We start from the raw sequence: 27,910 nt of genomic DNA, 5'->3' as shown, positions 1-27,910 counted from the left end.
TCCAGGTACACTTACATCTACTGGATCTCCCTCGTCCATCTTCAGAGTTATATTCTCAAAAAATTCCAGAAGATTAGTCAAGCATGATTTCCCCTTCATAAATCCATGCAGACTCTGACCTATCCTGTTACTACTATCCAGATGTGTCGTAATTTCATCCTTTATAATAGACTCCAGCATCTTTCCCACCACTGAGGTCAGACTAACTGGTCCATAATTTCCTGCTTTCTCTCTCCCACCTTTCTTAAAAAGTGGTATAACATTAGTCACCCTCCAATCTGCAGGAACTGATCCCGAATCTATTGAACTCTGGAAAATAATCACCAACACATCCACGATTTCTCGAGCCACCTCCTTCAGTACCCTGGGATGTAGACCATCAGGCCCCGGGGACTTATCAACCTTCAGATCTAACAGTCTCTCCAACACCAAATCCTGGCAAATATAAATTCCCTTCAGTTCAGGTCCTTCAGCCACAGTTACCTCAGGGAGATTGCTTGTGTCTTCCCCAGTGAACACAAATCTGAAATACCAATTCAATTCTTCTGCCATTTCTTTGTTTCCTGTAATATATTCCCCTGTTTCTGTCTTCAAGGGCCCAATTTTCATCTTAACCATTTTTTGCCTTTCACATACCTAAAAAAAACTTTTCCTATCCTCCTTTATATTTTTGGCCAGTTTACCTTCTTACCTCATTTTTTCTCTGCGTATTTCCTTCTTAGTAATTCTCTGTTGTTCTTTAAAAGCTTCCCAGTCCTCCGTTTTCCCACTTGTCTTTGCTATGTTATACTTGTTCTCTTTCAACTTTATATGTTTCTTAACTTCCCTCGCCAGCCATGGCCACCCATGCCTCCTCCTAGGATCTTTCTTCCTTTTTAGAAAGAACTGATCCTGCAACTTCTGCATTATACACAGAAATATCCGCCATTGTTCCTCCACTGTCATCCCTGCTAAGGTATTGCACCATTGAAGTTTGGCCAGCTTCTCCCTCATAACTCCATAGTTCCCTTTATTCAACTGAAAACTTGTCACTTCCGATTGTACCCTCTCCCTCTCAAATTGCAGATTGAAGCTTATTGTATTATGGTCACTACTTCCCAATGGCTCCTTCACTTCAAGGTCCCTGACCAATTCTGGTTCGTTGCACAATACCAGATCCAGAATTGCCTTCTCCCTGGTAGGCTCCAGCACCAGCTGCTCTAAGAATCCATCTCTGCGGCACTCCACAAAGTCTCTTTCTTGAGGTCCAATACCATCCTGATTCTCCCAGTCTACCTGCATGTTGAAATCACCCATAATAACTGTAGTAACATTTTTGCGACAGGCCAATTTCAGCATCTGATTTAACTTACATCCAGCATCCAGACTACTGTTTGAGGGCCTGTAGATAACTCCCAAGAGGGTCTTTTTACCCTTAGTATTTCTCAGCTCTATCCACACTGACTCTACATCCCCTGATTCTAGGTCCCCCCACGCAAGGGACAGAATATCATCCCTTACCAACATGGCCACCCCACCCCCTCTGCCCGTCAGTCTGTCCTCAATATCGTATCAGAATGCTTGCACATCATAATATGTATTTACTAGCTCTGTTTATTTCTTAATTGAGAAAAAAAGTTATGTTTTTCCACACAGAATCAACTGCAGCACAATACAGACAAAAAAGATTATATTGCATTTGGGTTCCTTTACAGGCGAATCCCACCTAGAACAGGCGGCAGGTGTAGGCTAGAAAAAGTCTGTGAAAGTGTGTTCACTGATACATGCATAGTATCACCAACTGACATAATAAACTAATGCATATACAATAAAACAACAACCAACCTCTGTATGAGAATGAGTGTCTGGCTGGCCATGTGAGTATATGAATTAAAACCAGGCGTAGTCTATTCAGCACTTTGAGTCTGTTCCACCATTCAGTAAGACCATAGCTCCTCTGATTGTGAATTCACTTCTGCATTCTGTTCTACCACAGACAACTATGGCCTCCTTTGTTGCTCAAGAAATCTACCTCTGTTTTAAAAGTAGTCAACGATTGTGGGTCTCCTACTTTCTACACTCTCCAAATTCGTGGTCATTCAAAACTCATCCCCATGTCTTAAATTGCAACAAATCCTATTTTCCTTTCACCCCTGTATTTGTTGACGTACACTTGCCTCCTGGTAAAGCAACATTTTAGTTTTTGCATGTTTATGCTTATTTTCTAATTGCCCCCCTGGCCTCACTCTCACTAGCTCACTAATCTAGTCTAACCTCACAACCCACTGAAATATCTGCACTCATTTAATTCTGGTTTCCTGACCATCCCTGATTTTAATTGCTCCATTATTGTGGACTCTGCCTTCAGTTCTTAAAGATCCAAGTCCTGGAATTTACTCCTTGCCTCTCCAGAATGCTTTCCTCCTTTAACAGATAAATCAAAACCTATCTCTTTTACCAAGCCAAAGGTCATTTGGCCCAACACTTCCTTATGTAGCTCAATTGTAATGAAGAGAGGTTTAGATTGCCTGGGACTTGGATGGGGCCAGGGATAGGGGTGTGCTAGGCGTAACTGCAGTTCTGTATGGCTTTGAGAAGCCAGTGTGGATTGGGGAGGTGAGGTGGATAAAGTGGAAAAAATGATTTTGGAGGATACAAGCACCTTTTGTGGGTACAGGAAGGAAGATTTCCCCCCCCACCCCATTTGCCCAGGGTGGGCTCACAACACCTCTGCCATCCTTGTAAGTTTTGAGATGGGGTAGGCCAGCAGGTGGTGGTGGGCAGGGCAAATATTAGATTTTAAAAGCTTCACCACTTTTACATCTGCCAACGGGGAAGCATAAAATCCAGCCCTAAAAGTTCACGATTTTGAGCAGATTATTACTGAATTCTGCAACAGACTGCAATACTGCAAATATATAGGATATAAATGACACAGTCCAAATACAGACTTTCAAAGTAATACTAATTCATCTTTCATAGAATCTCTACAGTGTGGAAACAGGGCCTTCAGCCCAACACATCCACACCGACCCTCCGAAAAGCAATCCAACCAGACCCATTCCCCACCCTATATTTACCCCTCACTAATGCACCTAACACTATAGGCAATTTAGCATTGCCAATTCACCTGGCTTGCACATCTTTGGATTGTGGGAGGAAACTGGAGCACCCAGAGGAAACCCACGCAGACATGGGGAGAACATGCAAACTCCACACAGTCGCCTGGTTCCCTGGTGCCGTGAGACAGCAGTGCTAACCACTGAGCTACCATGCTGCCCCTTTTTAGAGCAATACATTGCCAATCAGCCAATTAGCTATTTTAGAAAATTAATATTGAGACAAGATTAATTGTTGATGTCAAGTAAGAAATCTTTTGTCACGAATGATCTTAACATGATAGTATTTCATATTCAGCTTGAGAACAAGAAACTTAAGTCTGAAACTAATGTCCTTAACATAAATAAAGGCAATTATAAAATTATGAAGAGAGGTTTAATTAAAGTTGACTGGAAAATAAAAGAGTAATATGGTAGATCAGTGGTGATATAAATGTGGAGACTATAACGAAGAACTCCAAATGCAGTCTCATAAAATTCCATACAATTGTAGCAAGATCCTCTTTATTCCTGTCCTTCAGTTCTCCTGCAATGAAGGCCAACATGCCATTTGCCTTCCTAATTCCTTGCCTTCCTGAATGCTAACTTTCTGTGTTCCTTACATCCAAGTCTCTCTGAACTTTTTTAATTTCGGGTTTCACACTTTTAGGATATATTCTGTTTTTCTATTATGATTAAGGTGAATAACTTCACAGTTCCCTACATTATAAACTGTCTGCCATTTTGTTACCGAGTCATTTAACCCAGTATAGTTTCTCCTTGGAGCCTTTTTGTGTCCTCCCCACAGCTTACTTTTTTCTAACCAAGTTTTCTATCATCAGCAAACTTAGATACATTATTGTCTCTCATCACCTAATTTATCAACATAACCTGTAAATGACGGAAGCCCCAACACTGACATTTGTGGCACTCCCTTTTTCATTGCTTATCAACTTAAAATTGTCCCATTTATGCCCATGCTCTATTTCCTTACTGTGGACCAAACCTCTAATTATGCTTTCTTTATTATTAACTTTTTGTGTGGTGCCTTGTTGGATGCCTTTTGGAAATTCAAGTATACTGCGTCTACTATTTCTCCTTTTATCTATCTAATTATATCCTCAAAAATGGCAATAGATGTGACAAACATGATTTTCTTTTGTAAAGCTACATTTATTTGTTCTAGTCATACTGTATTTTTCTAAGTGCATTTGTTAATGATTTTTTTATTAATAGATTCCAGCATTTTCCCAACAAAATGACATTAGGCTAACTGGCACATAATTCTCTGTTTTCTCTCTCTGGCCTTCCTTAAGCAAAAGGTGTATTATTTGTGAATTTCCAAACTGATCGGAATGTCTCAGTTGAAGGAATTTTGGAAAATCACACCCAGCACATCCACTAGCTCTTTTCTGCAGCCATCTTTTCCAAAACTTGACAAGAGTAGGATTTGTTGGATTTTAGTCTTCTGCCTTTTTTGCCTGTTACTATTAATTTTCTTGATTTCCTTTTTATCAATTTACCATCTAGTTCTGATAAGAAACTTGTATCTGCTGTTATAAAGGTGAACAGATTATTTATTGAATGGCTTGGCCAGTTCTTCATTCCCCACAATGGTTCCCATCTCTGCTTCTAATGGACCAGCATTCACTTTGGATACCCTTTACCTTTTCATCTACTTATTAAGTCTGTCACAATCTATTTTAGATTTTGGGACAATTTACTCTCATATTTTACTTTCCTTCTTTTTATTGAGTGTTTTTGGTTTGCCTGTTTCTAAACCAATTCTAATCTTCAAGCTTGTCACTCTTTGTTAATATTATAAGCCTCTTATTTTGATCAAATACCGTCATCGTTTTTTTGAGTAAGCATGGAATTTTAAAATTCATTCATATCATATGGATGTCGCTAGTCAGGCCAATATTCTTTGCCCATCAGTAATTACCCAGCTGGCAGTTCAGTGTCAACCACAGTGCTATGGGTCTCGAGTCACATGTACGCCAGACTGGGTAAAGTGGCAGATTTCTTTCCATAAAAGACATTAGTGACTCAGATAGGTTTTTCCAACAACTGGTAATTGTTCATGATCATCATTACGTTGTTAACCTCAGATTTTTATTGAATTCAAATTCAATTTGCCACAGCAAAATTTGAACCTGGGTCCCCAGAATATTACCTAGGTCTCTGGATTTAAAGTCTAGTGATGATAACACTGGGCTAAGGGTATTTCTTGCTGAGATTTTGTTTTTCAAAGGAATTAACTTGTGTTGAATATTTTTAATTTTTCAATGTGTCGCCCACAGTTCATTAGCAGACATGCCTTGTAATCTATTCACCCAATTAGTCTTAGTCAGTTCTCCACTCATACCTACATAATTGGCTTTCTTTAAGTTTAATATCGTCATCTGTGTTTGGAGTATGCCACGTCAAAATTAACATGGAATGCAATGGTGTAATGATCCTTTTCGACAACATCTCTATTTAACTAGACTTAATTTCATAATACTGTATCTATTACAGCTTTATCACTGATCAGTTCCACAAGGTGTTGCTTCAAACAACTGTCATGAAAACCACTGCAAAGCTATCTTCAAGAGCATTCTTACCAATTTGATTACCTCAGACTGTGTGAAGATTAAAGTACCTCCAAATTATCACATTGCTTTTGTTGTAAACTCTACTGATTTCTTGTACAGTGTGTTGTGCAATTTCAGAACTATTGTTAAGGAGTACAAACTACTCCCAGCAGAGTTTTCTGTTTCTTGCTATTTTAATTTCCATCCTTACTGATTTTCTGCTTCATACTCTTCTGAGGCCAGAAAGTTTTCCACTAAAGCTTTTATGATTCCTTTAGTGTATACGCTACCCTTACCATCTGCCATTCTACCTGTCTTTTTGAAATTTTGACTAACTTTGAATTTAATTTTGCACCTTTGATCTCTTTAACCATATGTTTTTGTAATGATGATTAGATCTAAATCATTTACCTCAACAATTCATCTGGATTATTGTCAATACCATGTGTTTTCAAATAAAAGTTATTGTTACCAAAGTCCCATAGAACTGCTCTCTCATCAGAGAAAGATGACTGGTGATGGTTTAACCTGAAGGTAACAATGCCTCAGGTGAAGGGTGAGATTGAAAAGAGGACCTTCATGGTGACTGCAGTTGGGGTGGGAATTGGCATCATTCTACATTGCAAACCAGTGGTGCAGCCAATTGAGCTAATAATCTTTAATTAACCTTTTTAACCTTTGTTTCTTGTAACAACTTTGCTCGCTGGTGTACAAAGGAGACCTCCTGACATCAGTCTGTGCAGCCAAAGCTGCCAGTTTTCCCAGTTAGCCTGGGACTCTCCCCATCACAGGTCAAATTAATTAGCCACTTCAGGGTTTCAATAGGACCAAGTATTGGAGGACCCACCAATGTCAACATGTGTGCTCGTATAATGTGAGTCAAATTGTGAGCTGGCAGGGTGCTAAGAAGACCAATCACTAGATTTTTGTGTACCCTGTCTTCAAACCTGCCAGGAGCGGGGAAGGGACCATCCGGCCCAAGAAACTGCAAAGGGATATAATGACCAAAATATTCTGATGGCTAGATAGTCATTGGAGCAGCCTACCTTGATAGTCAATTCTCCTGTATCTGGTAATCCTCCAAAACAATTCATTAAAGGCAGAGAATTTGGAAGGTTCTGGTAAAGTAATAATTACCCATAAAAGGTTAAAAATTAAAAACCAAGCTGGGTAAATTGAGTCATCAACTCAACACACTGCCCCACAACTATATCTCCCTGATCCCTCACACCAGAACCCCCATTCCCTCCACTGCCTGGAGCCCTGACAACAACCTCCTTGTAATAAGTAATCCCTCTAACCCAGCATGTTTCCACCACCCCTGCCAGACTGACACCCCCATCTTCTCACCCCAGCATTGATAACACTGTCTCCCTCATCAGTCCTGACACCCTTTCCTTACTGCTGGCTCTGAAATTTGCCACAACCCTGCTGAGTGAAACATCAGTGGTTCTGACATACCCTCCTCATGGCCAGACTCAACACCTAATCCCCTTTCCTTACTAGTCGCAATGCTTCATTCCCCACTGTCCACTCCCCCCATAACCCCGACACCCCACTCTTCTGCTGAACCTGATACAGCCTCCCCTCCCGGACCCTAACCTACTCTTAGCACTCCATCACTTAGCTATGCTACTCCTCTGGTATCTCGCACACCTTAACCTCTTAACCAACTGCCAAACTAAACCCAACTTTGGCAACAGTTGTCAATGTGGCCAGATTTGTTCTGCCAGATTTTTAAAATCTCAGGACACGGCACACTGGGTGTTGCAAAAGAACGCATGGTTTGATCTTCTCCAACTATCCTGCACCCAAGGGAAACTTTGAGTCACGAAGGAGCCAGGATGGGCATTCCCACCTAGAAATATGCAGTGCAGTTGCAATCTGACTGTGAAAGTAAAAAGGAATACTGACAGAATCCTTGGGCCCACAAATACCATAGAAATGTCTGTCTCAGAGAGAAGTCGATGGAGAATTCAATATATTCTACACTGTGCAGTCAGTTTTTTTGATTTACAGGAATGTCATGGTTTATGAGTAATGGGCATGAAAGTGGAGTTATTTGATAAAAAAGGCTTGAAGAAATAGTCTTGCTCCTATTTCTTGTATACTTATATTCTGATGTAAGTTTCTCTTATCTGGGATATGCAAAGGAATATGTTGCTTCTGATCAGCATATTCTATTTGCAGTTTGACAATTTACCCTGTTTCCATGGCTTTTAAAAGAAGTACAGTTTAGAAACATCCTCTATCAGATCTTACCAAAGTCAGAAGTCACATGACACCAAGTTAGAGTCCAACAGGGTTATTTGAAATCACAAACTTTCGTACCACTGACCCTTCCATCAGGTGAAGTCACTTCACCAGATGAAGGAGTAGCACTCTGAAAACTTGGGATTTCCAATAAACCTGTTGGACTCTAACCTGGCGTCGTATGACTTCTGACTTTGTCCACCTCAGTCCAACACCAGTACTTCCACATCATGATCTTATCAACGGATAAGGATTATTGCTTATTTAGTTATATGAAATATTTTCAGTAATTCAATGCCCATCTTAACCATAAGCCTAACAATTTGTGTGTTTGCACTACACCAAGATTAGTTTTGATAAATATTGGTGGTCTGTGAATATGTTAGTTTAATAACACACTTTATTGTGGAATAAATAAATAATCAGAGGCAGAGCCCTAACAGTTATCCTCCTGATCACTATTGAGGGTATTTCCCTGAGATTTCTGTCAATCTTCTCACAAATGATATGGTTGTGGCTTATGATGTTGGGAGAATCCTGGTGGCTGAGTTGTGTCCCAATCTCAGACTCAGTCAGAGTCTGAAGCACCCATCTGAGAATGTCAATTTTCTACTGACATGAGACGGTAAAAGTGAGAATCAGCACTTTTGTGTCTCAATAAATAGCTGCATTCACAAGAGGCGGAATCTGTCTTGGGTGTAGGAAGAAGAAATGAACTCCTCTGGGGGTAGAAATCAGTAATAAAGTAGGGGATGTTTCAAACAAATTCAGAAGATCAGGCTACTTAGGAAAATAAGTACTTGCTGCAACAAAATAACATAACATTAAAATTGTGAGACTGTTCTCTTCAGAAGAATCTTGCTTGACAGGAGAGCAGTTCAAATTATCAATATAACACCATAAAACATAGGAATAGAAGGAGGCCATTCAGCACATCAATTCTGCACTATCGTTCAATGAGACCATAGTCAATCTGATAATCCTCAGTTCTACGTTGCTGCTTTTTCCTCATAACCATTGATTCCTTTAATGATTAACAATTTGACAATATCAGCTGTGAATGTAGTTAGTGACCCAGCCTCTACAATCTCTGTTGTAAAGAAACTTCACTACCCTCTGTCCTATTTTAGATAACCAGCCCTCTAGATGTGCTAACATACTGCCTCCAAATCCCTGGGCTCTTATGAAGTAGCCTTATGTGCAAACACCTTTTAAAAATCTGAATACATCTCCTGGTTCCCTTTTATCGATCCTGTTCTGTATCTTCTCAAAGAATTCTAATAAATTTGTCAGGATTTCCCCTTCCTGAAGCGATGTTAACTCTGCTTGATCATATTATGTATTTTTAAATGCTCTGCTAACGTTCGCCAAATGACAGATGTTAAGCTAACCAGCCTTGAGCTCTTGTTTTTTGTCTCTTTTGATTTTAAACATAAAAGTGTTACACTTGCAGTTTTCTAATTCACCAGGATTTTTCCAACTCTAATGATCCTTGGAAGATCACTCCAAGAGCATCCACTATCTCTGTAGCTACTGCATTTAGTTTCCTAAAATATAACCCATCAGGTCGAGTAAAGTATCCCCATTTAGCCACATTAGTTACCCTGGTTCATTTTCTTGAGTGATAATTATTATGTTTGCATTTTGTCCAATGATTATTTAATACTTTGGATTGCTGTTATTGACTTCTCCGTGAAGATTTATTCAGCTCCTCTGTAATTTATGGTTCCCTATTGTTATTTCACTGCCCTCATTCTCTAAGGCACCCAGGTTCACTTTCTCTTCCTTTGCTATACATTTAAGGAAGCTCTTACTTGCTCGTTGGCCCTTGAAATTTATTTTCTCCAACTTTTTTTGTTTGGTCATCTTTTGTTGGTTTTTAAATCCTTCCCAATCCTTTGGTTGCCATTAACCTTTGCCACATTTTATGCATTTGTTTTGTTTTGATTTCATACTATCCTTAACTACCTCAGTTAGCCATGGTTAGTGATTGTCTTCCAAGAATCCTTCTTTCTCACTGGGATATTTCTTCGTTGTGAGTCATGAACCAGTTTCTTTAACACCTATGCATTATACCTGAACCATTTTTCTGCTAAATTCCATCCTCAGTCCACTCTAACCAGCTTTGCTCTCTTTTGTAACAATTACCCTGATTTGTTCAGCATCTTTATTTCTGACCCACGTTTCTTGTTCTCACACTGAATGCTGAATTCTAACATATTACAGTGGCTGTTTCCCAGGGGACCTTTTACTCTGAGATCATTTATTAAACCTGCACATTATCAGAACTAAAATAATTGGATCTCTGTTTGAATCAATAAAATATTGTTCTTGGAAGTGTCCTGAATACATTCTATGAATTCTTCCATGGATCACTGATAAGTTGCTTTTTTAACATGCTCTCATTACGGCCTGAAGCATTCTCTGTCCTGCAATAGTGCTAATTTTAAGTGACTGTAAACTACTCCCAACTTCCTCCCTTATTATTTCTTATTTCAAACCATATGGATTCTACATCTTCCGATCCAAGATTATTTCTTGTTTGCACTTATTCCATCTCATACTCACAAACCTGCCAACCATCCTTTCCTTCCTGCCTGGCTTTCAAAAATTCACATACCCTTGAATATTTACTTCCCAGCTTTGATCTCCTTGTAATCATGACTCTGTAATGGCATTAAGATTGCAACATTCACCCCTATTTGTGCCACTTACTTTGTCAAAATACAATGGGTATTTAAGTGAAGAGCCATTTTACTATCCTTTCCTCCTTTGACCCTATTTGTTGCTGGTTTTGGTTCAATGCTTGTACACTATCTCTTCCTGCACTATTCTGGATTTGAATGGCACCAGCTGGACGGTTGTTTGCGAAGCAGTGCGATGCTGATGGTGTGGGTTCAATTCCCGGCCAGCTGAGGTTACCATGAAAGAATCTCCTTCTCAACTGCTTCCCTTGCCTGAGGTCTAGTAGCCCTCAGGTTAAATCACCACCAGTCATCTCTCTATCTAATGAGAGAGCGACCCTATGGTCTGGTAAGACTGTGGTGACACAATCCCTGTAATGGCACCCGATGCTTTTCTCTGTAACTGATGTTTCCTCTCTGACAAACCACCACCCACCCCCAAGTTTACTTGGTTGACAGCCTTCACTAAAGTCCCACTTATTCAATATGCCAGAACACTGGTCCCAGAGCAGTTCTACTGAAGTCTGTCTCCCACTGCCTTCCACTCAGTACTGTCCCATGAAATGAAACCCATTCCACCTTCCTCAATCTTTGAATCACATATTTAACTCACTGACCTTATTTACTCGATGCCAATTCTGACATGGCTCAGGTCATAATCCTGAGGTTACTACCTTGGAGCCTTTTAAATGAGTTCCTGACACTTCAAATTCTTTCATTGGAAATTCTTTTTAGTCCCTATCAATGTTATTGGTACCAACATGGTGACAACAACTGGGTCCCGACCTTCCCAATCCATGATCCTCTCCAGCCCTGAGCAGAAATTCTTAATCCTACCTCAGGGCAGGAAACACATCTTTCAGAACTCCTGATCAAGATGATGAGAACAGTAACTATACTCCTAATAATACAATCCCAAACCATTACAGAGGAACCTCGATTATCCGAATGAGATGGGCAGATATTTTGTTTGGATAATTGATTATTTGATTAATCGATTCAATGCCTTTCCTCTGGGGCTCAGAGTTTTCAATGAAGTCTGCTCCCCATTCAGGCTAGGCAGCAGCACACACCGCGCGTGAGCTTCCACCCGCCCAAACCCCGTCTCACACCAGCCCCCTGCACACCCCCTAACACTGCCTGCCACCCAACCCCATCCAACACCGCCCCTGCCCGCTCCCTAAACCCCGTCCAACACTACTCCTCTGCCTACCACCTGCCCGCCACCCAACCCTGTCCAACCCACCACCTATCCCCCAACCCCGTCCAACACCGCCCTCTGCCCACAACCCCGCCCGCCCCACCCAAAGCCTGTCCAACACCGTGCTCCACCTGCCACCGCCGAATCCCATCCAACACCGCCCCCTGCCCGCTCCCCCATCCGCTCCCAACACCAGACTGGACACCCACAACAAGCTTGCTGCTGCTGCCTTTTGAGGGGTGCGTCTCCAAATAGTGCGTGTGCATGTGTGCACACACACACAGCCACACACCCAACCTTTTACTGTAATGTTTTGACAGGTTCCACCTTTGCCCTGTCCAGGACAATGTTGGAGAGATTATCTGGGGAAGAGGGTTTTAGGGTATGTCCCTGTGTAGAACTCCAGGGCAAGTGTCGGGGGGGGGGGGGGGGGGTGTGGAAGGTCAGTCATTTAGAGACGGTGCCTGCACTCTCATTACTCCGGGACTGTTCTCAGCAGCACATTTAATCACTGTCAACAAAAGACGCAATCAGTGTTGGACACACGTCTTTGATGTAATGTTTCTGGGACCTCGAGATCTCCTTCGGATAATCCAATTTTAAGGTAATTGGTGTTTGGATAATCGAGGTTCCTCTGTGCGATGTTCCCATTTGCTTCTCTTTTGGAATGGCACTATCTCCTATGGTGCTGTGATCATTTCTCGCAGACTCCCTGCAGTCTCTCTTTGCCTATATGGCTTGCAAGAACCTCATAACTGTTGGACAATTGGAGGAGACGAATCTCCTTGAACACCACCTCCAGGGTGCCCAATTGTGCCTCACCTGCAGTCACAGCTTCCTGTCTAACATTGTCCAAATTTGAGTGGCCTAATCTGAGAGGTGTGAAAGCATCCTCCAGCAAAATCTCCAGGTAATCTCTCCCCCATTCATTGATGTGCTGCAATTTCTGCAGCTTGGACTCCAGCTCCTCAACTCAGATCCAAAGTTTCATGAACTGCAAACACTTAAGCAGGCAGTGTTCTTGGCTTTATTGCGACAGGGCCACAATACAAGAGCAAGGAGCTGACGTTGAAATTGTCCAAGACATGTGCGTTGGACCTCAACTAGATACTGTGGAAAGATGTGGATGCACTGGAGAGAATGTGGAAGAAATTTACTAAAATGATTCCAGGAATGAGAAACTTCAGCTATGAAGATAGACTGGAGTTGGAACTGTTCTCTCTGGAGAGAAGACAGATCAAAGGAGAATTGATTGGGCTTTTCAAAATCATGAACAGGCTGAACAGAGTCTGCTTGGAAAAGAAAGAAGAACAAGAGGACATACAGTGTGGAAGTGTCATGGAAATTAAATGGACTCGACTCGCAAGAGCAAAGGAAAAGAACTTTATTATTTTTTAACCTCTGCATGCAGAGGGACCAATACACTTGGCAAAAATGCCTTGTGTAAGGGCACTTGAGCATAATTCAGATACTCTTCTTATACCATTCTTATCACGCTCTCAAAGACAAAGACTGGAAAGACTTGAGTTGTTATTTTTTTCATTCCCTTGTTGTTGTCATACTGTTCTTATGTTTTCCCTTAGCTTGAATGTTTACAAAGTTCAAACAAAGACAAGCTGTCTCCTTGACTGCAAATTGCTTGCAAAGTTCAGCACAGTATTAAATGTAGAAAAGCATTTCAGATTTCACAGTAAATGTTAAATTTGTTAATTTTCCATTATATTTTCCCCCTTTTTGTCATTTTATGACAAGGACAACAAAAAACAGGAAGCAGGCCATTCAATGCCATGAGTCCATACCACCTCTCTGAAGGATATCCCACCTAAACCCGCTGCCCTATCCTAGATCCCTGTAACCCTGCATTTCTCAAGGCTAATATACCTCACCTATGCATCCCTGAACACTATGGGCAATTTAGCATGGCTAATCCATCTAATCTGCACGTCTTCGGGTAGTGGGACGAAATCGGAGCCCCTGGAGGAAACCCACGCAGACAAGGGGAGAATATGCAAACTCTACACAGTCACCTGAGGCTGGAATCGGACTTTAGTCCCTGACATTGTGAGGCAGCAGTGCTAACCACTGAACCACCATGACATGGAATTAAAGTGATATACAAACAAAGCAATGGTGATGTGAGGAAAAATATTTTCAGTTGTGAGGGTATGTAATGCACAGATTGGTAATGTGGTGGAGGCAGGTTCAATTGATGCGTTTGAGAGAGCACTGGATGGCCTTTTGGATCGCAATGGTCTGCAGTGATATGGGGAAAGGGCAGGAAATTGCTACTAGATACTAGGACTGGTGAAAGCACAATGAGCCAAATGCTTTTTTCCTTCATGATAATAATTTTGCAATTCTGTGTTATGACCGAGATGTTCAAACTGGATCACTTTGTGTCCAATGTATCACATGCTGCAGCAGCTTCATATCACCCCTCCTGCCATCACTATCGTATCACATTTAATTTGTGAACTAATTACTCTAGAATTCTAATAAGAAGTTTGATACCAGCCAGGAGAATGCAACCCCCTTGATTGTTACCACATCCAGAAATACTTGCTCCCTCCCATATTGATGCTCACAACAGCAGTACATACCATGCTCAAGACTACTGATCAATTCACAAAGGTTCCTTATATAGCACCTTCCAAATCCAGGACTGTTTCCAACTACAAGGACAAGGGCAGCAGATACATGGGAACACAACCACCTGCAAATTCCCCTCCAAACCACTCACCACCCTGAATGTGGAATATTTCCTCAGTGTCACTGGGTCAAAATCCTGGAATTCCAGCCCTAATGACATTGTAGATCAACCAACTGCACATGGAATGCAGTGGTTCAAGTTGCTCACCGTCACCTGCTCAAGGGCAGTTAGGGACAGGAAATAAATGCTGGCGCTGCCCACGGTGTCCATATCCCATGAATTAATACGAAATAATCAGCAAGCGATATCAGGAGTTTGATAAATAAATGTCACAATTTTACAGTTGCCTTTTTCATTTAAGCTATTTTAGCTTATTTGAAAGCTATTAGTTCGAGGTCTAAATTTGACTTTTGGTGTAATATTGAACTTGGAAAAGATTTACCAGATAAATTCCCACCTAGAACCTAGAATACTCCTGATTATATGAAGGTGCAAATTTTCTGCTCAAAAATGGAATCATTGCAAATTACAATTCAATGTATGAGCCTGGACTGTCCACTGAAATTCTCCCTTCCAGAATAACTTTTGTAAGGAAAAGAATTGTACATGTTGTTCTTTCTGCAAAAATCACAAGGCTCAGTGTGGGCTACCGGGGGAGGTGGGTGTTGGTTGAGTAAGATATGTCTGTACAAACAGTTACAAGCGTCTGTTTCCCAGTTCTGCAAAAACAAACAAAAAGGACCACCATTAGGAGGTCAGAAAACATGGTGTGAAAAAAGGATAGAAGGAAAGATTGTTTTGGTAAGCATGGAAACAGATGGCAGTGAAGAAGGATAAATAACAATAAGACCACAGAGGGAGGTGGTCAAACAGCCTTGTGAGGCCAGAGATAAACATTTTGTCACGGACAAGGCCGGATGAGTTCAGAGACGAACAGCCGGGTTTAGATTAGAAACAGATGTAAACAGGGGAGGAGCAATGGGAGGAGGGAAGAGAAACGAAATACATAAATATTGTGTACTCGTTGAATTCAGTGTGTGTGTGCCTGGCTGCCTCATGAACAGTGGACACAACACCTCTCTTGCAAGAGCGTAATAAAAGATACTACTGATTCAGATCTTGTCTTGGACTGAAATTATTGAAGTGAGTGAGCTTCGTTTCTCACACTGTGCTGGAACTGTAGCAGAGAACTCACATATGTGTCACTGAAGGTGGTAGGGTGGAGGATGCTAATCTCACTTTCAGCTGGAGGAGGGATGGAAAAAAATGATGCTATCTGATTAGCGTTATGAGCATTAGCATCATGAGTCATTACAATTCAAGAGTCCATTACCTGGAATTCAAGCCCATAGTTTTCCCTGCAGAATTCCCGCAACTTGGGGTACACATGCTCCTTTAGTGATTTCCTTTCTGCTTCTGTATCTGTGAGGAAACATGTATCAAAACATCAATATATCAGAAACAGAGATACATTGAGCACACCTTGGTTACTGACAATGTTCAATTTTATGACAGTAAATAGAATAGCTCCTACCAAGCTGTTGATAAAATCATACACAAACATTGGATCACTTGTTTTCATAAATTTGATGATGAGGAAAAAATAAAAAACTGCTGATAATCTACATGAGAATTTGAATTGTTTTATACTGGTTCCATTTGTAAAAGACTGCATGTGGAATTCTTGAATATTGCCATGAAACTTCTTATTTTTGAATTGATAATATCAATTTACCTGTAGGACCCATTTTGAACTATGAGCAGTGAACTAGGAATTAGATCCTAAACATATCTACTGCTGTAGGTGCTATAACCAAAACTGTTGCACTTGTTCATGCTCTTCATTTTCTGTTACTTTCAAACAGACAAATCATATATTCCCTCTAATGTTTTCTAAAACTGACCAAAAGCTGTTGTGTCATGTACTGAAATAAAACATGCAACTGCAGATGCTGGCAATCTGAAACAAAAACTGAAATTGCTGGTGAAACTCAGCAGGTCTGGCAGCATCTCGGGGAAGAAAGCAGAGTTAACATGTCGAATCCGGTGACCTCATCAGAAATGTCCTGACTTGAAACATTGATTCTGCTTTCTTCCCACAGATGCTACCAGATCTGCTGAGTTTTACCAGCAATTCCGTTTTTTGTTTCCGATCTCCAGCATCTGCAGTTGTTTGGTTTATTTCAGCACAAGAACCTTTTTACAAGGTTCTTGTAAAAGTGAGATTATGGCAAAGGAATGTGATGGTTTTGACTGTGAAGCAATTACTGGGTAGTGTTATCAATGCAAAAATATAGAAAACGTATTAGATTTTTTGTTCTAACAACAAAGGAACAGAAATTGGTGGTGAAACTCAGCGGGTCTGGTAGCATCTGTGGGAAGAAAGCAGAGTCAATGTTTCAAGTCAGGGCAGTTCCCATGAAGTGTCACCAGGCTCAATATGTTAACTCTGCTTTCTTCCCTCAGATGCTGCCAGACCTGCTGAGTTTCACAATTTCTGTTTCTGTTATGTCATTTCCTTTGTTGTTAGAACTAAAATCTGATATGTTTCTATATTTTTGCATTGATATCACCATCCAGTAATTGTTTCTCAGTCAAAAACATTCTCTTGCCATAATCTCACTTTTATAAGAACCTCACCTCCCTGTTAGAAGAGTAGTGCTAAAATAAGTGTCAGCAAACAATAACAATATCCTGAGAGCAATTATTTACTTTTGTACTTGGCTCTGGGGATTAAATTGCTGCATTTTACCTTCATAGTAGATCCAGCAACCATTCCTCTGGGTTGATAAATATGAATGTTTGTTTTTAAAGTACAGAATATCATAGAAGGTGTACATTCAAAGTCCTTCTGGCAGATGAACCGTGAAAGTCAGAGATCCAGATACAATGTGAATATTTTGGCTATGCCTGGTATAGTGTTAAAAAGCAGATAACATTTGAAAATTAAGAGCTCAACATTAATCTAGCAGCCTGGTTACAAATTTAAATGGAGTTTTAGCTAACACACACCAATATACTATGGGTTTTTAAAGTTTATGTTGATTTTAACTTTAGAAAAAATAAAAATGAATTGAAAGCTCAGTTTTCAAAATGGAAAATGGAAAATAAAGTAAGGAAAAAGTATCAAGAAAATAAATATTATATCTCTGAATTAGGTAACATTGACAGTCTTTAGGTCTGGTACCATCAGCCCAACCACTATTTAACCTATCAACTCGGTTAAGGACATTTTTTGGTCTGCCTGAAACTTGTTGATCTTCCTGAACAAGGAGATGACCTTGAACGAGTGTTGCAGACTGACACATTCCAAGGTCCACGACTATGTGTTGAGGGACGCAGTAAAGGTTGGAGCAGCTGCTGTCAAGGCACACTGGGGAAAGACTGAGGTCTTCCTGTTGAAGTTAAATGGAGATCCATTCAGTTATCAGATCCTTCTGGTGCTTCAAATACATGTAGATACAGTCTGGTTCAAGTAAGAGATACCTTTCGTTTGTTTGGATAATGTTAAACTCCAATGTTTGTTTGTTTGCTTGAAATGCTATTGTACAGAACTGAACTGTGTGACTATGTATATACAAAAATATTTTTAATGAATTAAGTAAACTTTTGAAATAAAAAAACCTTGCATCAAACACTCAATGGCCAACCTGTCCATGGCAGGGGGATTAAGGCACTAACTGGTTCAAAGATTTGCTGATACTCAAATGGAATCTGCTAAAGTCTAATGATTGTAATATTGTTTGCATTGTTTGATTCAATGATTGCCTTGTTCCTGGTTACCAGCTATTTATTAGTCATAAAGGTCTTCAGGACAGAAAAAGGCTCTTCAGCCAACTGAGCTTGTACCTGTCAAAAACAAGCATCTAACTGTTCAAATCCCATTTTCCATCACTTGGCCAAGAGGACTGTATGCATTGGCATCACAAGTGTATATCAAAAATTTCTTAAAGATTATGAGGGCTCCTGCCTCTACTATCCTTGCAGGCAGTGAATTACAGATTCCCACCAACCTCTGGGTGAAAAACATCCCACACATCCCCTCTAAGTATCTGCCCCTCATCTTAAATCTATGCTACCTGATCAAGGGGCAAGTGTTCTTCCTGTCTACTACTGAGATCATCACTTTTTTTCTTTTATTTTTCTCATTTTTGGTTTGGAATTGAGAGTTGCAGTTGAGAATTGAACTTTGAATAGCAGCTTGTTTTAAAAAAGTGCAAAAGGTAAGTTGGATGTTGAATTGATCATTCAAGGGAGGAGCAATGGTGGCCAGCTAGCCACAGACAGTGTTAAAAAAACAAATTAAAAAAAGAGTTGAATGGCTCCCTCTCAGTTTTGGGCATGAGGCAATTTTGCTTTAGAAGCTGGTGGACCAGGAAGCCTTTTTTGGTTTTGTAGATTTTCTTGAATTATTGCCTTGTTGAAGATTCTCAGAAACAGAATCTTTAGAAATAAGTAAAAAGTCTCCAGACATCTGCAGGAGCTGTTTGCATTGACTGATGACTTTGGAATTCAAACAAGATACACAGAAGTGTGTATATGCAATACAACCCATCCTTCAAGGATTTCACACAGGCCTGGTATACATTGTTGAAATGGTTATCTAAATGTCAAATTATTTTATCTTCTTTTTTGAAATTTATCTCTTAACTGTATCTGTCTGTCTTTTGGTATGAGAGTGGGGTTTCATATTCAAATAAGATTTGGTCTTTGATTGTACATATTAATTGGATTGCCTTGTAGTTTGTCATATTGAAGACTTGTTATTTGTACAGTGTGATTAGGAGCAATTTTGAGGGTCTTTGAATGTTCTAAGATCACTTTGTTGTGAATCCAATGAATGATGAAGCTGATTTGGTTTGGGTTGCTATCCCTGTGTTGTGACACTACCCTGTCATAATTTTATACATTTCAATTATGACCCCCTCAATTTCTGCTGCTCCAAAGAAAACAATCTACCCAATCTCCCTTAATATTACCCAATATTTATGCATAGTGTCACTCAGTTCAAGTTTTTGAAAAGTACTTTCCTGGTTGTGGGCATTGAAGGAAGGAGCAACATCCATCCCTAACTAGCCTTGAGAAGGTAGAGGTGAGCTGCCTTTTGAATCAAAGCAGTCCATGTGGTGTTACTCAATTGTGCTTGAAGAAGCTTCCACATTTTTGACACAGCAATTGTGAAGGAATAGTGATCTGGTTCCAAGTCAGAATAGTGTGTAACTTGAAGGAAAACTTGCAGCTAGGAGTGCTCTAGGGCATTTGCTGCCCTGGTTCTCTGAATGGTAGAGGTCATGGTTTGGAAGATGCTGTTAAAGGAGCCTTGGTAGTTGTTGCTTTGCACATTGTAGATGGTACACATTGCTGCCACTGTGTGTTGATGGTGCAGAGAGCGATTGTTTAAGATGGTGGATGATCTGCCAGTTAAAGAGACTGCTTTATCCTGACAGGCATTGAGATTCTTGATTATTGTTGGAACTGCACTTGTCGGCAATTGATAGGTATTCTATCATACTCCTGATTTGTGCCTTGTGGATGGTGGAAGCCTTTGGGGAGGGGTCAGAGGGTGAGCTGCTCATCACAGAATTGCTAGCCTCTGAACTGCTGTTGCTGGTTTGATCATAATGATGGAGTGGGGAATCTGCTGGGCCGTGAGTCTACAGATAGTGGTCAAATAAAATTCTGCTGCCACTGATTGCCTACAGCTCCTCATGGTTACCCACTTTGGAGTTGCAAGATCTGTTGAAACCTATCCCATTTTATAGGATGATAATGTCACACTGCACTTTGGAGGGAATTCTCAATGTGGATGCAGGCTTTGTCTCTATAGGACTGTAGATTGGTCATTCTTATCAATACTGTGGTTACAAAATCAAACACTTAAATGGCTATCCTGGACCATTTGCTACCCTTGACTCATTTCAGGGAGTTGGGGCCCGGAGGGGGGAGGGGGTGTTCAAGGCAATTGAGGAAGGCAAAGGGGTATTTGATATTCTGACCCAGAAGTGCCTCCCTGCAAGTTCATGGCAGGCAGCATTAATGTCCTGAGAGTACTATTCAAGAATGGTTTTCTTATTCAGACATTAAGTAAAACTTTGGGCTGATGTTCCAGTTCGAATGCTGAGTTATAATTGCAGCAACTATCTTTCTACTTTACCGGTTTAACACCACATGATTCTTCACCAGTCAGGACCTTGCTCTACTTCTCCATCTGTCTGTAAAAGAGCAGTGTTTTGCATAAGAAACAAAAGGCCGTTCAGACCAACAATCCTGTCACAATGTTTTGATCCACAATCAAGACTTCTTCCGTCCTTTTTCCTCTTCTTCTACTCAGTCATATATTCTGCGAATCTTTAGTTCACAATGGTTAGTAAGTGTTCCTTTATTCAATTAAACTTATCTCAGTACTGCACCCTTGCGATCTATTTTCTTCACCATGCTGAATTTAATCTTCATTTCTCCAATATTCACTTCCCTAATCTCAAATAGGTTGTTGCATTTCATCTTCACTTTTCTCATTCCATCTGTTTCTCCAGTTTTTGGTTTTGGTTTTGGTTTTGCTGCACTTTGGCATCTGTGTCTTGATAGTTTCTCTGTTGTTACACTGCTCATTAATTTTTGAACCACCTCCCCGTCTTTTAGTATTGCTAAAGTGTTTCTCTTTACACAGTTTTTTTTCCTTTAAGAGCCTTATCTCCTCTGTATCTCTGCCTACCTGTTGCTGCATGTAACTTTTCCAAATTACACTGCTCTACTGCAGAGTGTAAATTAAATCTACATTTCACAAACTGTATTCAGAACAGAATCATTAAACTGACACCACATTAATTTCTTAGTCTTCTGCAACAGTAGCCTCTAGAGAGAAAAAAAACATAGCATTGACATACAACAGCATTTGAGTTTTTTTTCCATTTGAGTTTCCTTGTGATAGAATGTGTTTCTTCTCACATTCTTTCCTGTAGGCAAGATGTCTGCAGAACATACAATGAACTAGTTTCTGCAGTTATTGTGGACAATGCCATTAAATCCACAGAAAATGTTGCACTTTAATGTTTTCTCAATGAATTTTCCAAAAAAAGTCTCTTGATTTTTAAAGTCCTGTCCAGTCAAGCAGATTACCCTACAGTTTTGTGTTGTCCCATCTATATTGACAAAGCAGATAAAATCTCTCAACTCCATTTTGTTTCAAAGCAGAGTGTTCATTCTTAATTTTGCTTTCAAAGTGAAGTGTCTATTTTTCATAAATCCATGAGCATTGTTGTATGGGTGTGGTAAATTTGCATTCTCTACAGAATGGAAATGGAAATTTATTTGCAAGTAATTAGAAGTAAATCAGAAGATCCAGGAGAAACTGTCCAAATGTTATACTATTGGGACCAGATTTTGGCTACAAAGGTGGTCAGCTTGTGGCAGGAGATTTCCCATTTCTCCAGACCCATCTTGCTTAATAGATTTTAAATGGTCATGGTAACAGGTAAGTACTGAGGCATGCTAGTTAAAAACATCCACTTTGGTTGTCTGGGAGTTGCTCTAATATTTGAGGCCCTTTCACCCTCAATCTTCATTCCTGATCCATATCCAACAGCCCCTAATATCATCCATGATAACAGGACAATTTTAGCTAGAAGGAAAAGGACAGATGCATAGAAGCAAGATCCCTTCCAAGCCACGCACTATCCTTACTCAGAACTGCTTCTGGGTTGAAATCCTGGAACTCCCTTTCTAACAGCTCTGAGAGTGTGCTCCCCATCATGTATTGTGCTGGTTCAAGACAACAGCTCACCACAACGTTCTCACGGACAGGTAGGAATGGGAAGTAAATTCTGGCGCAGCAAGCAACACTTACAAGGTGTCACTGAACAAATGAAAATACCAACTCACCCAGTATCCATCATACGGAGAACCCAGGAGCATTATGGAGATGGAGATAAGTTTCAAAAACTCTAATTCAGCTGTCTCCGTGCATATTAATTATGGTAAAAAACTCCCATTCATGATAAGATCAAAGCTTTTAAATCGCAAATGATTAATGAAGTTAATGAAACACAGCTACATTGTCATAATGAATATGGCTTCATAAAATGTGCAGAACATACAAGAATATAAGAACTAGGAGCAGGTGGAGGCAATTCAGCCCCTTTAACCTGCTTCGTCATGTGAAATGATCACGGATGATCTCACCTCAGCCTCAACTCCACTTTCCTACCTGCTCCACAAAACCTTTTAACTCATTACTCATTAAAAATCCATCCATCTCCTCCTTAAATTTATTTAATGTCCAAGTTTCCAACACACTTCGGGCTACTGAATTTCACAATTTACAACTCTTTGAGAGAAATAATTTCTCTTCATTGCATTTCATAATCAATGGTGAACTCAATTTGAACTGTTCAAGTAGATCCTACACAAATTGGCTTAACAATCAAAGTAGAATCATAGAGATGTACAGTGTTACGATACAGGGTAAACCCTCCTGCTCAATTTAAAGCAGCAACACAGAAAAGATTTATCTTGTGCAGTAATCTGTGAAAATTCGAGAGGCCAAAAATCCCGATTAAGATTTAGAGTCATAGAGTCATAGAGATGTACAGCATGGAAACAGACTCTTCGGTCCAACCTGTCCATGCCGACCAGATATCCCAACCCAATCTAGTCCCACCTGCCAGCAGCCAGCTCATATCCCTCCAAACCCTTCCTATTCATACACCCATCCAAATGCCTCTTAAATGTTGCAATTGTACCAGCCTCCACCACTTCCTCTGGCAGCTCATTCCATACACGTACCACCCTCTGCGTGAAAAGGTTGCCCTGTAGGTCTCTTTTATATCTTTCCCCTCTCACCCTAAACCTATGCCCTCTAGTTCTGCACTCCCTGACCCCAGGGAAAAGACTTTGTCTGTTTACCCTATCCATGCCCCTCATAATTTTGTAAACCTCTATAAGGTCACCCCTCAGCCTCCGATGCTCCAGGGAAAACAGCCCCAGCCTGTTCAGCCTCTCCCTATAGCTCAAATCCTCCAACCCTGGCAACGTCCTTGTAAATCTTTTCTGAACCCTTTCAAGTTTCACAACAGCTTTCCGATAGGAAGGAGACCAGAATTGCATGCAATATTCCGACAGTGGCCTAACCAATGTCCTGCATAGCCACAACATGACCTCCTAACCCCTGTACTCAATACTCTGACCAATAAAGGAAAGCAAACCAAATGCCTTCTTCAATATCCTATTTACCTGCGACTCCATTTTCAAGGAGCTATGAACCTGTATTCTAAAGTCTCTTTGTTCAGTAACACTCCCTAGGACCTTACCATTAAGTGTATAAGATTTGCTTTCCCAAAATGCAGCACCTTGCATTTATCTGAATTAAACTCCATCTGCCACTTGTCAGCTCATTGGTCCATCTGATCAAGATCCTGTTGTAATCTGAGGTAACCTTCTTTGCTGTCCACTAAACATCCAATTTTGGTATCATCTGCAAACTTACTAACTATACCTCTTATACTCGTATCCAAACCATTTATATAAATGACAAAAAGTAGAAGACCCAGCACTGATCCTTGTGGCACTCCACTGGTCACAGGCCTCCAATATGAAAAACAACCCTCCACCACCACCCTCTGTCTTCTACCTTTGAGCCAGTTCTGTACCTAGATGGCTAGCTCTCCCTGTATTCCATGAGATCTAACCTTGATAATGAGTCTCCCATGGGAAACCTTGTCGAACGTCTTACTGAAGTCCATCTAGATCACATGTACTGCTCTGCCCTCATCAATCCTCTTTGTTACTTTCTCAAAAAACTCAATAAAGTTTGTGAGACATGATTTCCCACGCACAAAGCCATGTTGACTATCCCTAATCAGTCCTTGCCTTTCCAAATACATGTACATCCTGTCCCTCAGGATTCCCTCCAACAACATGCCCACAACTGACGTCAGGCTCACCAGGCAGGTTTCGATTCTTCTCTGTATTTTGGTGTTTTTTTCTTGTTCTTGGGGATTCTGCTTCACAGGTTACTGATTGATAAAATAACCTTTATGAAAGCTAATTTTTGGGGAGTCTCTACATGCTGGCTTGGCAGTTCTCCTCTCAACTGTTCAACTTTCCCCAGTATTACACCACTCCCCCCCCCCCCCACAAAGCATCGGATTTTGTCATTGGGTTTAAGATTGCCATTACACTAAATTCAAACTTGATTCGAGTTTGGTATTTTTGGGGTATAATTTAAATGGACTGGCCAAATTCAAATTTGTTTTTGTCTCAAATTAACTCAGCCAGTGCTATCCGTTCTGAACCAAATGTTACATTGTAAAGTCTCCAGTACTTGGTGTGCTTGCCAAGTCCTTCACGTTATTAAAGGTACGGTATACTTCTATACCTTTAAAACGCCTCCCCCCTTAAGAAAAAAATGCAAAGGTTTTGAAAAGTTTGGTGTAGCTAAAACTGGTTTGTTGGTTAATATTGATTTCAAATGGTTGAATCCTTCGTGGCATGGTTCTGCCCACCAAAACTTTGTGTTCTTCTTCAGCAATTTGGTTAATGGTGTCACTATACTGCTGAAGTTTGGAACAAACTTGCAATAAAATCTGCTGAGTCTTAAGAATCGAAGCACCTCTTTGTTCAAGGTTGGTCGTGGAAACTCCTTGATGGCCTTTATCTTTGCGTTCTGTGGGGTCAAATTTCCATGATCGATGTTATGTCCCAAGAACGTCACCCATGCTTTCGTGAATTCTGTTTTATTTAAGTTTATCACCAGTTTAAAAACAACTAAACACTTCTGTCTAAACCTCTGCCTGTTCAGGTTTTTCCTGCACCATTACATCAACCAGATTATCCGCTAACCGAACCTCAACTCCTTCATCTTTCTCTTACTTTTCACTTCTTGCAGTAATTTAAAGCGTAATCTGGTTACCACACAGTCTGGGAAAATACCAGGATATCTCTGTTTTAACTCTTCAGTTTCTTGGTCTCCCTTGGGCTTCTCCACAACAAGGGGTGTCACACCCACCTTGGATCCTGCACAATCATTCCCAAGAACAAACTGAATTCCTGGAATTGACACTCTGTCAATCACTCCCACTCTAACAGTCTTAAATTGGTGCTCCAATCTGATCCTACATAGGGGAATGCTAAATATTTATCCATCTATCTCACAAATTACCACACACTCAGATAACAGATCAGAAAGAGTGCATATTTGCTCATCCCTTACTATCAGCGACTGGTTAGATCCTGTATCTCTCAGAATTATAATTTCTTGTCCTTCTCCTCATGTACTTTCTGAATAAACTTTACCCACAGAGGCGAATTCTTTGTAGAGATCAGGTACTAACTGCATACCCAGCTCCTGCCTAGGCCGTGCGCTCTCCTGCAGCTCCTCAGCACTTCTTGGGGTCTCCTTTACTACCTTCACCAATGCCACTGGCTTAGCTTCCTTTACCACATCTTTTTCTACAGTACCTTTAATAACTAGCACTTTATCTTTATGCGTCCCACCTTCTGTCAGTGAAAACACCTTTTCCCAGTGCCCTTCTGAAACCACCGGCACTGTAATTTTCTGTATCCCACTCCATTACAGTGAAACACTTGAAGCCTTTCACCTCCTGTCCACCTCTTGGGCTTCTATTTCATCCTGTGATAGATTCTTACCAGTGCTCTCTACTCTTAGTGTAGGATCTCCCCTTCTCCCAACTTCTCTCCATCACAATACAAAAGTCTGGCCAGAAGCTTGTCCTACGCACCAACATGTCCTCATCAGCTAATTCTGCTGCCCTTCTCACTTCCTGAACTTCTGTTCCTCCATGTGAATTCTTACCATCTCTGGAAGTGAGTTTTTAAACTCCTCCAGCAGAATAATCTCTCTTCAAGCCTCAAATGTCCTATCGATTTTCAAAGCACGCACCCATCGATCAAAATGACTATGTTTAATTCTTTCAAACTCAACGTAAGTCTGGCCTAGTTCCTTCTTTGTATTTCTGAACAACTGTCTATGTGCTTCTAGTACCAATTCAAGTACAGATGGGAGGTGGAAGACCTGGAAAAATGGTGCACTGAGAATAACCTAGCTCTCAATGTCGGCAAAACCAAGGAACTCATTATTGACTTTTGGTGGGTTGTAACTCATGCCCCCCCCTACACATTAACAGCACAGAGGTGGAAGGAGTGGAGAGAGTCAAGCTCCTAGGAGTGGTCATCCACAACAAGCTTTCTTGGACTCTTCATGTGGATGCACTGGTTACAAAGGCCCAACAACGTCTCTTCTTCCTCAGGCAGCTGAGGAAATTTGGCATGACTGTGAATACTCTTGCCAACTTTTATAGGTGTACCATTGAGAGCACTCTGTCTGGACGCATCATTACCTGGTATGGTAACTGTACCATTCAAGATCAGTTACAGAGAGTGGTGAACCCGGCCTGGACAATCATAAAGGGCAACCTCCCAGCTATAGGATCCATCTACCAGGCCCATTGTTAAGGAAAGGTCGCCAGCATTCTCAAAAATCCCTCCCACCCTGGCAATGTTTCACTACAACCTCTACAATCAGGGAGAAGGTACAGAAGCCTGAATAACATACCAGGTGGTTTTGTAACATTTTCTACCCTACTGTTGTTAGAATACTGAATGGACTCACAAACTCTTAACATTTGCCTGTAACTGTATTTTTGTTTTTGCTGTTTACCCATTATTTACTTATCTATGCTACTCAACTCTGTGATCTGCCTGTATTGCTCACATGCCGAAGCTTTTCACTGTGCCTCAGTACATGTGACAATAAATTCAAATCAATTCAATTATCTCTTGACGCCTCATGTGACAACACAGCAAATACCTCACTCGGTCTGCCTATCAGATTAGTCTGAACTACTATTACCCATTAAATCCTTGGACCACTCCACCTGCCTCGCCATTTTTTTGAATGAAATAAAGAAGGCTTCAACATCTTTCTCATCAAAATGTGGCAGAGTTTCTATATTTACATATATCACTACCATCTCTTTTAATCTCCATCCTGTTAACTTGACTTTGCTGACTAAGTCGCAACTTCTCAAGTTCAAATTCTCTCTTGTTGCTCAGCTAAGAACCTTCTCTCTCTCTCTCTCCCTATCCTTCTCTCTTTCCCCTCTCTCACTCTTTGTTTATTTTCTAACTCCATTATCTACCTCTACTGCACTTGTCTGTTTCTCTGACACACCTAAATGTTTGAATAATTCCCTGACAATTTCAGCTTTATTTTCTCTTTAGTTACACCCAAATCTAACTTATTTGCTAATTCTAAGTGTATGGCCTTTTTGTTTCCTTCTAAACTTGCTTAGCAAATTTGAGAATCATCTTCAAATCCCAGAACCTCTTTAGCAATTTTAAGAGCCACTTCTCTTTTAATTAACCACAAGTCATTAAAATTAAACAAATTGTCGCACCTATGTTTTATTTAAAGGTCTAAGACACTAACCTGCAAGTGTTTGAATCTGCTGGGA

At 40.6% G+C, this 27,910-nt stretch overlaps 1 protein-coding gene across 2 annotated transcripts in view; it reads right to left on the bottom strand.

The window, feature by feature from the left end:
- The window catches only part of nwd2 (NACHT and WD repeat domain containing 2), a 124,535-nt gene that overhangs the window by 46,775 nt on the left and 49,850 nt on the right, over positions 1-27,910 (bottom strand). Inside the window, exons 1-2 of one of the 2 annotated variants that reach the window (XM_072566771.1) lie at positions 17,194-17,290; positions 15,775-15,863 (exon numbers count right to left, since the gene is read on the bottom strand). In XM_072566771.1, the coding sequence (XP_072422872.1) occupies positions 15,775-15,863; positions 17,194-17,281 (177 nt within the window). In that variant the 5' untranslated portion in view covers positions 17,282-17,290. Of the gene's footprint in view, positions 1-15,774; positions 15,864-17,193; positions 17,291-27,910 lie in introns of those variants that run through there. The other variant, XM_072566707.1, reaches the window with a different exon arrangement.

The sequence above is a fragment of the Chiloscyllium punctatum genome, chromosome 1 (genome assembly GCF_047496795.1).
Source record: "Chiloscyllium punctatum isolate Juve2018m chromosome 1, sChiPun1.3, whole genome shotgun sequence".
NCBI classification, from domain to species: Eukaryota; Metazoa; Chordata; class Chondrichthyes; order Orectolobiformes; family Hemiscylliidae; genus Chiloscyllium; species Chiloscyllium punctatum.
The sequence above is the reverse complement of the archived record's forward strand: the minus strand, read 5'-3'. Positions and strand labels throughout refer to the sequence as shown.